General features: G+C 46.6%; 1 protein-coding gene across 3 annotated transcripts in view; it reads right to left on the bottom strand.

Annotated features, from left to right (window-relative positions):
• The window catches only part of arhgef25a (Rho guanine nucleotide exchange factor (GEF) 25a), a 40212-nt gene that overhangs the window by 7761 nt on the left and 18536 nt on the right, over nt 1–13915 (bottom strand). For all 3 annotated transcript variants that reach the window (XM_030118646.1, XM_030118647.1, XM_030118648.1), the window contains 6 exons: nt 5741–6048; nt 5087–5197; nt 2165–2289; nt 1112–1178; nt 609–712; nt 311–380 (listed from right to left, as the gene is read on the bottom strand). In XM_030118646.1, the coding sequence (XP_029974506.1) occupies nt 311–380; nt 609–712; nt 1112–1178; nt 2165–2289; nt 5087–5197; nt 5741–6048 (785 nt within the window). The remainder of the gene's footprint in view (nt 1–310; nt 381–608; nt 713–1111; nt 1179–2164; nt 2290–5086; nt 5198–5740; nt 6049–13915) is intronic.

Genomic DNA, 13915 nt, shown 5'->3' with positions numbered 1-13915 from the left:
GGGACCAAAAAAGGTCAAGGTTTGGGTGAGAATGTCAGAGTTACACTTCAAGTATAATGTCAAGTGTAACACATCTAAAATACATTGTTCAGGGTGTGTGTGTGTGTGTGTGTGTGTGGGGGGGGCAGGTGGAGAGATTGTTTTCCAAGCATAAAGCTATTTAAAATGTCTGCTTTTGATTTCTTTGTGTCTTCTTGGGTACGTCTCAACGTGGCTCTTCTTTGAATTGCTACAAGTCATGAAATGCGCCAGTGTGCATGTGTACGTGCATGCGTACGTGCACTCGTGCATGTGTTTATGCCATACTCACATGTTTAATGAAGAGCTGAGCCAGCCTCTCAGGCTCTGCCAAACACTTCTCCAGCTCTCCCAGGAAGTAGCTACACACACACACACACACACACACACACACACACACACACACACACACACACACACACACACACACACACACACACACACACACACACACACACACACACACACACACACACACACACGGTCACGTTTACCTCCTGACTCATTGTTCCTTTGTCCTGCAAACTGCTTAAATTACTGACTTTGAATTTAAAATATGCACACTTTAATCCTCCCAGTGAGGGACTTACTCTTTATGCCAGTCAAATATTTGGTGGATATTTCCAAAAACAATCTTGTCTTTTCCCTTCATGTCTTCTGGCACCCCTTTAGACATCATCGTTCCCATGTAGCCCTGTGTGAGAAAAGACAATTCCGGTGATGTCTGTTTACAACAAAAAAAAAACCTTAAAAAGAGTTCAAATAAATCAGTGAGAGTAAGTTGTTGTGACCGCAGCGATCAAATGCCGCTTATTATTGAGCTTTTCAACTTTCGGATGGCAATAATTCCTTTCCGAACCAAAATAACTGAAGTTATTTTAGGCGACAGAAGCTGGATGGCTCTGCAACATAATGCTCCTCAAGATAATAACTCTCAAAATCTGCTTAAGGCTCAAGTCGACGGGATGGAAACAGACCAAAGTGTGGCGTAAAGCGGAGGAACGGTGATGAGGAGGATTTAGAGCTTTCCCTGACAGACTGTGTGGATGACTAAGTTTTCTCTTCCCCGTCAGGGCAGATTGTGAGGTTTTACCTCCACTATGAGTCCCAGGTCTGCCACGTAGTGCTTCTCCGTCTCGATAAGCTCCTTCAGTACATACCTGTGAAAACAGAGGCGAGGAAAGATTAGTCCCAGAGTTATATAGTAACGCTCCGCAGTTTAAGAAGTTTGCTGAAAAAAAATTACTTGATCGTTTGATTTTATCAAAGCATTGGGAGTACTGTCAAATAAATATCACCGCGGTTTTGCCACCCAGCCAATCAGCTGATCGTACCAAACGTGATGAGTATCGCTGCAACGCGTTCAGCTGCCTCTCGCAGTCTTCAGAAGCTAATGGCGTTTGCTCCTGTTATCATGATCATGAAATAGATGTCGAGGCCTGATAACTCCAGATGATGTCTGTGAGGTGTGGTTGAAAGCTCCCGGAGCTTCAGCAGCAGGCCGACAGAAGATGGATGTTTTGGATCATTCCGGATTCTCAGCTGCTGCAATAATGTTTCCATCTAGTCTCCCTTTGTTTTCAGAAAAATGAGCCAGCGCTGACTTTGTTTATAGTCTCTTTACACCACGTGTCCGCTCGGCCTAATCTCTCAGATATCTCATGTTTTCCTCCATTGTGCAGCCTCCGAAATCTTCAATAAATTATGAGGCGAGTAAAAGCAAGCGCTTTATTTTCTGTCGGAGTGCAGTAACCTGCCTCGCAGGCCGGCTTGACAGCACACATTTGTCTTGTCACAGTAGGCAAAGCACCAGTAATCACATTAACAATGGCTCGTTTATTTTCAAGAGTCCCAGCAAGACGTGAGTGATTCAGTCTGAACCGGCGCGCACAGTAGCAGAGCGCTGAAACAGGAGCAGCTCAAAGGCCACCATTCAGGGTAGTATCTCTAATATCTGCTCTTCCTAAAGGGACAAGCCAAGTTAATGTGAAGAAGGCTTCTTTTTCTGTAAAGGGGATCTTATATCTAAGTATTTTCTACCTCCAGGATTGGTCATTTGTTTACCGGAGCAGTCCAGAGTGAAATATGTGTGGCCGTTCTCGTCTCAGCTGGAGACGAATGAAACCCGCAGTGATGAAACACGTACGTGCTTTTCTCTAAGGCACTCCTCCTCTCCTCCTCGGTGTCGGCGGCGGCGGACCACTGGCTGGAGGTGTCATCCAGCAGGACCGAGCCGCTGTCGTCGGGCAGGACGCTGGTGGACTGAGTGTCCTGAGGGGGGGGAAGGGGGACAGACAGACAGACAGATGGACGGTTTATCAGACGTCCAGTGCCTGCGATGTGGATCATGGCAGGAATAAAGTAAACAAAGCGAGATAAAGAGCAGCGGAGAGATGGTGATAATGCGGGTTGCCAAGGTGACCAGGGATCGCAGCGAGATATGACGAGCAGAGATTGAATGATAAAAAGATCTGATTCAGATAGTCGCCGTTAATGAGCCCAGCTGTGCCGCACATAAATGAAAGACAATGAGTCAGAGGGGCGACATAGTTTCAGAAAATTTGGTGAACTTTTCTCATTTTAGATAAATAACAAAATAGAATTTTTTAAAAAAAAAAGCTTCTTCACAATGCCGTATGTCAACTATGTGATTTGTGTTTTGTTAACTGAGGGAGAGAAACGTACATCTTTTGTTGTGTTCTTATTGTGACACGACTCCACCAACAGTTCCCAGGACTGCTTCACATGCAGGACAAACCGAAGGCTACTCTGATCTAATCGATTGTGTTCACGGGTTGCATACATGACCTCCTTTTCATGCTTTTTCCTGGAATTGATATCACTTCCTGTGGGGGGATTTTGGTGCAAATATAGTCGGTGCTCACACACCACGCAACAAAGCCTGCGTACAGTGGAATGGTGTCTGACTCAATGGACACACACTCCACATCTGCACATGATCTGCGTGTTTGTGTAACCTGGTATTTTCCTCTGTGTTAAAGCCATGCTTGTCCCCTTTTTATGGTCATAACTCTACTCACTACAATATGTCTGTGCAGACTGTCTCTATATTTAGAAACGGTCTTTGTTTCATTTGTCGTGTTTTCCTTCTGCGCTGCCTCAGTAAACATATAGGGGCCGTCGTCTGTCTTCACCTAAACCCTTGTGTTTTGTTGTCCTGGTCAACCAGAACCTCCCCACCTTAAACACACACACACAGACCCGAACACGCCACAGACGTGCACCTAATCCCTCAGACGCCTCCGGTCGACGGCGGCTTCATGGAGAAATAAATACGGAGGTGGGTCGATGTATATAAAAGCAGATGGAAAACTTTCTTCTCTTCTTGTCTTGAGATTAACTTGCTCACCTGCTGTCTCACTGAGAAACCCACCGACGTCCACAAGCGCTGGCTTGAGGGGCGTGTGAGAGCGAGCGAGCGAGCGAGCGAAAGTGACGGAGCAGAGAGACGGAGAGGCTCCCCCGGCTCGGAGCGCTCCGGCCCGGCTGACAGGTCTCCCCGGCTCCCTGATCATTTCCAGATGTGCTGTGGCAAAGCCCACAGGAAAAATTCCCTCCGTCTCCCTCTGTTGTAAGTTTTGTTTTTCTATCCAGAAGCCTTTAAAAAAAAAACACTGACAACATTTTAGGGATAAGCTGAGGACATTTTCACAAACCTCAACAGTTTGAAAGACCTGCTGTGAATACTTTCACCTTAATAGGTAAAGATACTGTAGTTTCAACTGTAAGTTGTCAAAATATAGTTTTCTTGAACACTGAAAAAATATGAATGTTTTACGGATCCATTCATAGCTTATATTTTGTAGATAATCAAAGCATTCCTGAAGCCATTCACATAAACTATCATGAATTAAGCCTGAATGACGGCTAGAATACTCAGAGGATCAATACTCGGGTCACGTTTCAAAGGCTCATGCCCAGATGTGGCATCCTCCCTTTCTTATTTGAACAGGGATTAAATGTGCAGGTCTTTATTGCTAAATACCTTTCAATGAATGAAAGGAATGAAGACAGAGTCACGGAGATTCATCATGTTTCATGTGCAGAAAACTCTAGACTGAAGAGAAGAAACATTTGGAAACTGTTCCAGTCAATCCTTTTCGCAGTGTTTGTTAGCTGTTGCTTGGCAGATACAAACAAAAAAAAAAAAAAACTGAGAAAAGAACGACCCAGCAAACACATGCAACATGTGCTTCTGGCTTGCTGTGGACGCTACGGGTTGTTTAATCTGCAGCCGTCACAGGAACAGCTGCACTGTGGTGTGAAGAACAGCACCGAAACACATGGATGCTGAACCCGGATCCAGCAACGGTGACAGAAGAATGAAACTAAAAGATTGGCAGGAAAAACAAAAACACGCTGACCCCATCGCTCTCAGTCAGCTACGACGCTGTTTTTTGAAAGGCTGCTTAGATTTGAATTAAGATTTCAGCACTGCTGATATAATTACACGTCAGCTAAGACTCCATTCAGCCACTCCCCGAGAAATGCTCATTTGCCACAGTTTGATTGTTTTAAAAACTTCCTCCTAAAGCTCTCATGTTTCTTTCACTGTGTAGGTGGAGTTATCCTTCATTATGTTTCTGAACTCTTTCCTATTTTTCTGCAGGCATGTTCCCTTGAATGTGAGCCATGAATCACCGGTCGCTGTCACACTCGGCCCGGAGGTCCTCTGGTGCAACGATCCGCTTCTTCTACCCATTCATGCTTCTTGATATGCTTCCAATATATTTATATTATATATATAAATATACAATTATTTCCCCCTGTCATTGAAAAGAAGGAGAGTCTTTAGTCATTTCCAGATCTGGCTCGAGGCTCATGCACACAAAGAACAATGACGCGACGTCACATCCCTCCCAGGCTCTGTCCTCGCTGGACTTATTACAGGTCTCCTCTCATCAGCTTTCTCTTTAAACCCTCAGCTGCAAAAAGTCACTTTCTTAATATATCCTGAAAATTCGAAGGAATAAATGAACGGATGGACAGAGGAACGGATGGATGGATGGATGGATGGATGTTTCAGTAGTATGTTGTGCTGGCAGACCTGAGCATTCGGCAGAGACGTGCAGCCAATCAGAGAGTCCGTGATGAAGCTGGGTGACTGTAGTGTAGCTGGTGACAGGTCCTCAGGACTCGCCAGGCCGTCTTTCCACTCCTGGAACACACACACACACACACACACACACACACACACACACACACACACACACACACACACACACACAATGCATGGACACCGTCAAATATCAATGTTCTGCCAAATCTCTGAAGCATGGAAGGAAGTAAAGAAACACAAACAGCTACACATTAGCAAAAAGAGAGCCAGACTCCCAGAACATGGCGAAAAGAGAGAGAGCCTCACCTAACGTGACACTGCCTCCTCTGAGGATCAACAATGTCAAACTGTTGCGCCAATTAAGTTCCTGAGCTCGGCAAAGTAAACAAGCCACGGTCAGGATGTTTGCTGTCGTGTGTATTTATATAATAAGGTTTCACATGTTTACTTCAGAACTCGTCCAAAGGACTCCTGATGAGTTTCAGTGAGGAGTATTTCCCTCAGAGGAGTTTATTTACGAGGTAGTTTCATCCAAAAGTTTAACAATAGACTTAAAGCACAAAAACAACTTAGAAAACGTTGCTTGGTGAGTTCATGTGATTGAAAAAAAAAAAAAAAAAAAGTTAGATTTTTGCGTCTCACCAGTTCTCTGTGGGTGACGGGTAAGATGGTGAGAGGCTCGTCCGGCCTCGGGAGGCTGTTCAGGTCTTGACTCTGGCTGTGGGACGAAAGAGACGGAGGTTTTCCCTCCAGCTTGCGGACCTGGCGCTCTCCTTTGGTCGCCGAGCCGACACTGAGCTTGCGGACGGGGTTCGTGAGCCACTTCTTCAAGGTGCTGACGGAGCGCCGGGATCCCGGGGAGCTCGGGGCCGAGCTGCCCGAGGCCTGCGGGGGCAGGGACGCCACGGAGGTGGAGATGCTGCCCTCGCTGCCTGCTGCCGAGTACGAGTCTGCGGAAGGAGAGAGGGACAAAGGAGACGTGGGTTAAATGGGACACAGCGACGAAATCAACCTACGTATTTCAACTAATCCACAAAACAGATTTTCATCCTCGGGCGACAGAAGCTGTTGGTGACTGATCGGGTGAGGGCAGCAGCGTGGGTGTGTGTGATGGATGGTGTACGACCGGAGGCAGGAGAGGCGTCAACACACCAGGGGGAAAACGGTAATGAGACAAATCAAAGTAAAGAGCGAGACGTATAAATAGCCCTTCTCCTCAAACACAGCTGTGTAGCCATACCGTAAAAGACGCAATGTTCTGTTCACGTCCAGTCGCTTTTTGTGCACTGAAGTGTGCATCAGTGCATGTCTCCATCACGTGGACGCAGAGGACAGACAGCAGAGGTCACGGTTTCTGACATGCAGACCGGCTGCAGGTCAGCTGGTGCCCGGTGACGTCAGGAGGACATGGGAAGTGTGCGAGGGGGGCGGAGCCTGGGGCGGACATCCGCTTTATTCCTTTGTAGACGGGGGGGAGAGCCTCACCCAGGACAGTTTGTTTTTTTCTGTATTGTCCTCCGTGATGATCCTCCCTCCCTCTTCCGCCCGACTTCCCGCCCTTCCTCAGTCCTGAACTCTCCTCCTGAACCGCGAGCATGAAGTGTTTATCTGTTCAGCCTGATGTTAGTCATGCCTCCCATCCATTTTCACGCCCGGGACCTCTAACCCGGATCACCTCTGTCCTACATGCGGAGAAACACTTTCTCCTGCTAAGGTTCACGGCCGTGACTCGTTGTTGTCAAACTACAGAAACTGTTTCACCTCATTTCCACTGAAACGTGATCAGACTGACTCAAATAACACAAAATTAGTTCTCTAGGAACTAACACATTTTCCAAGTTCTGCGTACGTTAGTGAGAATTCAGAGATGACCTGGTTTCTGTCTCCTTTATCTGAGCCACAGAGGAAGATCTTATCAGAGTTTTCAGCATGAAGAACCAGACTGCAGAGGAAATGGCCCATTTTGTGAGCGTCCCAACTTCAAATGCAAATTCAGAACAAATTCACAATCTATTCAATATTCATACTCACTGAGCCGCTCAGACTGTATTCATGCTCTCTGTCTGTAACTCTGTAGTATTCACTGAACAAAATGAGCTTTGTTCTAGGAGAAATGATCACATCTCAGATTTCTAATATCTGTGAATGTCTTCTTGTTGTGCATATTTTCCACTGATTCACCTTTTCCTCTGTAGTTTTCCTCTCCAGCATGTTGCATTCGTGATATAACTTCTCGTCAAAATCCTCATTTTTCTCTTTTCACCACCGTCCACTTAAAAGGACCGGACAAGGCGAGGGGATCTGAGGTCTGACCGGGTGAGCTGAGGGGAGATTCAAAGCACGCACACCGGTACAAAGGAGACAAGCGACTGCACCCCCGCAGGGAGGAGACAGAAACTATTTGGTTATCGAAATGCATCTGAGAGCTGTTGTATTTATGAGGCACAAAAAGCAAAGCGTACGCCATCTGCGATGGCCTCTAGTCACAGAGAAGAAAGGATGTGAAAATGATGGTGAGCACATGTGAAGCCGCGCAAAACGCCCAAGTTTCTCCGACCTCTAACGAGGGCCAGACGCACAGGTCTGTGCTTCCCAGTGATCTTCGCTCGGTTTCAGGCAGGTCGCTGATCGGAGGTCAAAGTGCAGAGATACAGCCACTAACAGCATCACTAACTATCTCCAGACATCAGCTGAAAAACAAGATGGAGAACGCTCCATCGGTGCCTGGGAGTAATTATAAGTGCTGCGGAGCTGTGTGAATAAATGTACAGCTTTACGAAGCACAGAGTGCATCTTCTTTTTCACTCCCGACTGTGGAAAGTTTAATTTCGGCGGCTTGAAGGAGCCTCGTCTGTCTGGAAGACTATTTCGGCACAACAATGAGGAAAAGCGTACCGGGGAGATGATGAGCTTCCTCTCGGAGGGACGTGCCTCCGTCCTCCCCGGACATTTCAGGATGAGAGGAGTTGATATTGTGAGACACCTACGGAGAGGGAGCAGGGGAAACGGTCCTTCCCACGCTCTCCTTGACTGGCTGCTCGCTGACAGAGCCCCGTGATTCTCATCTGCATAACGGCACTGCGAAGAAAAGATTACCCCGGCTGATTCTGTTAATGCAACTTGACTATTGTTTATGTGCTCACGTTAATTAACAGCTGAGGGCACCGGGCCGCGGGACTGCATTAGGCTGGCCCGGTCCGTGGTGATCAGTTAATGCTGGGCTTTCACCAGGCGCCCACTCGCTGTCTGGACTGAAGGCAGAGCGGCTGCTGGGACGGGAGCCTCGTCCAAAACCGTCATACGACGGAGCTTCAGAGCCAAGAGGGAATCTGCTGCAAAGTAGCTCCAGATTTTCCCTTAATGCCGTTTGCTCTCAACACTGAAATCTGATCGTACTCATCGACTAAGAGCAACTTGGAGAACTTCATCATCTTACAGTGATTGCATTAGTATGTGATAAGAAGCTTTTCTTATTTGTCGGACTTGTCCGAATCTTTTTCATACTTTCTTCTTTCTGCATCTGTGTAAAACATAACGACTTTAAGTTAGCACGAATGTGACCCTAAATTGCCTGGAGGTGTGACTTTGACTCTCTCTGTGTTTGTCCCGTGATGGAGTGGCGCCCTGTCCGGGCGGAGCTCTGCGTTTCGCCCGGCGTTGAGCTGGGATCGGCTCCAGCGTCCGCCGCTCTGAACTGTATAAAGCAGTAAAGCAGATGGATGACGCTGCTGTTTAAACTCAGGTGACGCAAACGTCTTTCCAAGGAAGTTTTCACGGGCTCCAGCTGATAAATTTGGCTGTTTTTCCTGCGTTTCATTGTACTGTTCTTTATTCTGATACTTGTATACATATTTTGCCTTATTTAAAAGTGCGCTGGCTGCTATCTCTGCCTCACATGAGAGAAAAAATACACCCCAGTCCTGTGCTGAAATAAAGACTGAGAAGAGGGAAACTTTTCTTGTGCTTGTGTGTGTGTGTGTGTGTGTGTGTGTGAGACTGACATGGATGGATATGCTAAGTGTTGGCCCTCTGGAAGAAGTATGCTCCAACTTCTCTTTATTGATCAGTTGTTGAGTAAGTGCTGAGCCAACAGTTCGGGCTAAAAGCGTCGGCTGTAATGGAGCAAACTTGTTCGCAGCCGCTCCGCAGTGGAGCTCTCTGTCAATCCCGCGGCCTCTCGGGACGACGCAGGCATTACTGGACTCCACCAGCCGACACAAACAGACAGATATGCAGGTACACACACACACACACACACACTGCTTAAGAACACTTTTCTTCCTGAGAAGCTGTCTCCAGGGGCGCCTGGCTGCAGACGGACTGCAGATAGCTCTCCCGTGATCCAAATTTCAAGTGTCATCTGTCTCTCAAGGAAACAACGCAGTGCAAATTAGATTCAAGCATCCTGTTGCCACACAGCGGTAGACGCCACCGCAGTCCAGCTGAGGCCAAGAGGCCCTTCAAGCTGCCAGTCAGAGGCAGAACCTCACAGCTAAAAACACCGGGACACAGACGCCAGACGCCTGTCTGCGTCATCGCTAACAACCCACCGACACACACACAAACGCACACACACACACACACACACAACGCCACGCTTATCTCCTCTTTATGCCAGCGCTCCCATTCGCTGCCCTCTCCACCTTCTGCTCTCCAGCCCTGTATTACATTTCACCCACTCAGAGGAAATGGACACGCTTCCCATCAAACCAGCAGGACCTGGATTGCACTCAGGTGCTTGGATGTGCAAACTCAAAAGACTTGGGAGAGCAGACAGCACTCAGAACATAAACCTTCTGACCGGAAACGGCCCATCGTGCATCTCAAGATGCTGAAAATCTCACTTAAATTCATCTGCTGTGATCCTCGGTCAAAGCAAAAGACGTTGTTCTAGTTTAAACTGTGTCTTTACTGCTTTTGGACGCTTCGTCTCTGATATTTCTGTGTTGGCCTCGGGCCAGTTTATGTGTTGTTTGCACCTGATTTATAAAACCTGGCAGTCGGCTCCATTCTGTTCCTCTCCTGTCCTCCGCTCTCCGTCTGAACTCACCCTCGGCTACAACGTGTCCTTCCGCCCGCCACCCTCTCATGTACTCTGCAGATCCGTGCACTGCAGTGTTTTTTTACACAGTGGTTGAGTCCTGCTCTGGGATTGAGAGGACACGCTGCTCCCTCCTCCGATGCAAAGCCCCGAAGCTGCTGAGACCAGCACAAGTCCGAAAGGCAAAACCAGCCGGCGGAGAGAAGAGCCACACGGGAGGAAGGGAAAAATCACTTCTTCTCTGTAACGTGGCTATTAAAACAGGTTTTCTTCTTCGTTTGGGTGAATAGTCTGACGTGAAACTGAAATCCGTAGTAAGAGCTGGGGAGGAAACACCGAGGAGAAGAAAGGCAGGAAGTCCACCAGGTCAAGAGCTACACATAAACTGCACTCGAATGCATGCAAACGCAGGAAGCGTGCAAACTTCTAATCACATGCAAAGAAACATGGACATGCATGCAGCCGCGCGACTGATGTCATCCTTGCGTGTGCCATGTGCATGTGCGTGTGTGTGTTTGTGCCAAACTTTGGGAGCGACACACTGCAGCCAGACGAGCTAACAGAGGTTTCCTGTCCTCCCACTGACCTAGTTTGCAGACGCAAACATGCACACGCTGCTGTGCCTCCAGGTTGACGGGAGGAAGTGTGCGGTGGATACATCAAGTGGCACACAAACAAGCCATCAGGGCCGCTCTCCCGCCGTCGGCGTTCGCGGCCAGACTCTGCGGCATATTTCCTCATCGCCACAGCGATCTCAGCATCGAGGTAAACAAGCCCGAAAATGATGTCGCTGGCATTAATCTCATTGTCTGCGGAACAATGAGAAACAGCGATTCAAACACTTCTCCTGATGAGAGCTTATGAAACGACTCTAATTGATAGCTCGATCTAAACCGGCAAATTCAGGTCAGCAGCAGCGCGGCGACGCGTTTCAAGCGGCGGAGGTTGAGTAGGTGACGCCTCCCGAAGAGATGATTTTCCCAAAGTCACAACTCTTTCCATTTAAACTTTGCTTTGTCAAAAAAATTAAGAACAAAAAGGCAGTGCATCGTCATGAGCACAGAGAGGCGATTGTTCGACAGACAGAGAGTCTTCGCTTCAGGATTCCTGCAGAGGGAAACTGGAACCATGTTTGTGGTTTGCTGGTCTGAAACCTCCAGACATTCCTCCAGAACCACTCAGAGAAAAACAGAGACTTTCCAAGTCTTTGGCACAACCTGCAGGTATCCGTTTCCACCGAACCGGATGACACACGTGATGAAGTGAAATTCAGAAGACCGAAGTTTAGGATGATCGACTTTACACTTGCACCGATTATAATCAACTGGGTAAAATGATGAAGTTTAGCTGTATATCCTGCATTGCTGACTCAGGAATGCAGGATTGCAGGATTCCTGCAAGTTAGCAATAATTTACCAAACTCCAACTTTTAATCACTTTCCCAGAACTAGAAGTGATCATCCATGCCCTCGTTTCACTCATGTGAGACATTCAGTTTTCTGTCATGTTTTAAATCCCAGAGTGAAACAGCGGCCCGTAAACACACGATCCACACACATGTCTGCATGCACACACGTGCATCCTCATGCATGTTCCCTGAATGATGAATGTTTTTTTATGTTCCAGCCTTAATGTTAATTCATTTACGTCCTCAGGGCGAATAACAGCAGTCGTTATTGGACAGGAACAGGAACCACCATCCATCCTCGTCAGCGTTCTCAGTGTTTTTTGTTTTGTTGTGTGTGTCTCAAAACCTTTTTCAATCACTTTTCTGTATTTTTGTGTCTATTGCTCAATTCTGAAAATGACTCACAGTTTTTTGTTTTGTTTTTGGTTGTTACGTAACAGAAAACGAGAGCGAGAGAACAGTTTTGACGATCAAGCTCAGGTGCAAAGAAAACTCATTAATACATCCCTGTGATCCAGGATGCTGTGTGTTACGCTGCCAGAGTACACAGAGAGAATCACACACAGGTGTGTTAGTCGCTTTCTCTCCTTCAGAAGCAGCAGACAACAAAAGACCAGGGATTTCAGCTCAAGCAGTCCAGAAGAAGATTCTCTTTTGTTATTGAGAAAACAACTCGGCCATAAATAGATAAAAAATATCTGAACAGACATCCTCTCCAGAGAGAGGAACACATGCAATCTACAGCACAGTGGTTCATGTTAGCATGCAGCGATGGACAGTTCTTAGAAAAGTAGGAGTCTGTTCTTTAGTACATAAAAAAACAATTGTTTTTTTAAAAAAAAAAGCAAGTGTAGAAAAATGATATTCTACAATGCAACTTTTCTCGTAAACCTACAAAACAAATTAGCAGTAAATGATTGTGAATATGTTGAGGTTTTTTTTCTCTTTGAAACATTTCCAGTGTATTTGTCAGTCGCTAGTTAAATTTCTGTTGTTTAATTTCTTTTTCGTGTCATTAATCTGCAGTTTTTGTTTTGTTGAACATTCTTATTATTGTCTACATTTTGCTTTAAATTTTTGTAACATATTAAATGCTATTTAATATCTTTCTGGTGAAGTCAAGATAATATAACTGAATTTATCAATTCTGATCTGATCTGATCCAAACAGAACTGATCTCTAAAGATGACTGATGCATTCAATAAATTTTGTTGCTGTTGCAAATATGGATGACTGTCATCGACATACATAAGCAACAATGTGTATGTTGCTTATATTTTATTGACCTGCTTCTGCATGGATGGATGGATGGATGGATGGATGGATGGATGGATAATCAGTATGAAGCTGTATCTGATTAACCACTTCTCAAACCTCAGACTTTGTGTGATCAGAGTTTGGCTTCACGAAGCTAACCGCCAGCCGTGCACGCTGCCTCTGGAACATAAAACACCGAGGTTTGGATTTTTCAGTTCTCCTTTTAAAGAATATTTTTAGAAACTGTGGAATGCAGAGCACTCATTTGACCTTGTAGTGTCTATGCCAGTCTTTTTTTTTTTCTATTTGTGCTGCACATGTGTGTGTGTGTGTGTGTGTGTGCGTGTGTGCAGCCTGCTGTTAAAGAGGCAGAATTGGTCAGCGTTGATCATCACTATGATTATCTGGGCACAAACACAGGCTCTAAAAAAAGAGAGCGGGGGAAAAAAAAAGCGGGCTCACACTTGTGTTTAGGGGTAAACAAAGCTGCCGTTAAGCCCGAGGTGAATGAGAACAGCGTAAATTAAAAGCAATGGCGATTTCACATGGCAGCTGTGGCAGTGCCAGTCAGGAGCTGGAGACGGAGCTGGGGACGGCTGCCGGGCCTCGGGGGGCGTCCAGCCTCTCCTCCTGGCCCCTTTCTGCCCCACAGCTCTGCTCCTCTCAGCTCCGGGCTCCCCTGGTTCGACTGTCAACATGGTCAGCGGCCATGACTCTTGCTAAAATTCAAAAAAAGTCAGATGTCGATAAATAAAATAAAAACTCGGAATCACATTTTTAGCCTCTCAATGTTTGCGATACACATAAGAGGCGTGAAAACCACAGAAGAAGAGTAGTAATAAGAGTGAGTCTCGTTCTGATCTGGCACGCTGCGTCGACACGCAGATGTAAAGATGTGTTAAAGATGCTGCTACAGCAGTTCTCAGTTGGACTTGATGAGCTTTCCAGACACAATATTCTGACTCCTTTCCGTGGCTCTTCACTTCTCCGCTCTCTCATTGCCATAGCAACTAAACCCAGAAGGAGAGAGAGAGAGAGAGAGAGAGAGGGACAGCCGCGCAAAAAGATTAGCCATGAGCAAGACAAGAAATCAACCTACACATGTGGGCAC

This window comes from Salarias fasciatus, chromosome 20, assembly GCF_902148845.1.
Source record: "Salarias fasciatus chromosome 20, fSalaFa1.1, whole genome shotgun sequence".
Lineage (NCBI taxonomy): Eukaryota > Metazoa > Chordata > Actinopteri > Blenniiformes > Blenniidae > Salarias > Salarias fasciatus.
The sequence above is the reverse complement of the archived record's forward strand: the minus strand, read 5'-3'. Positions and strand labels throughout refer to the sequence as shown.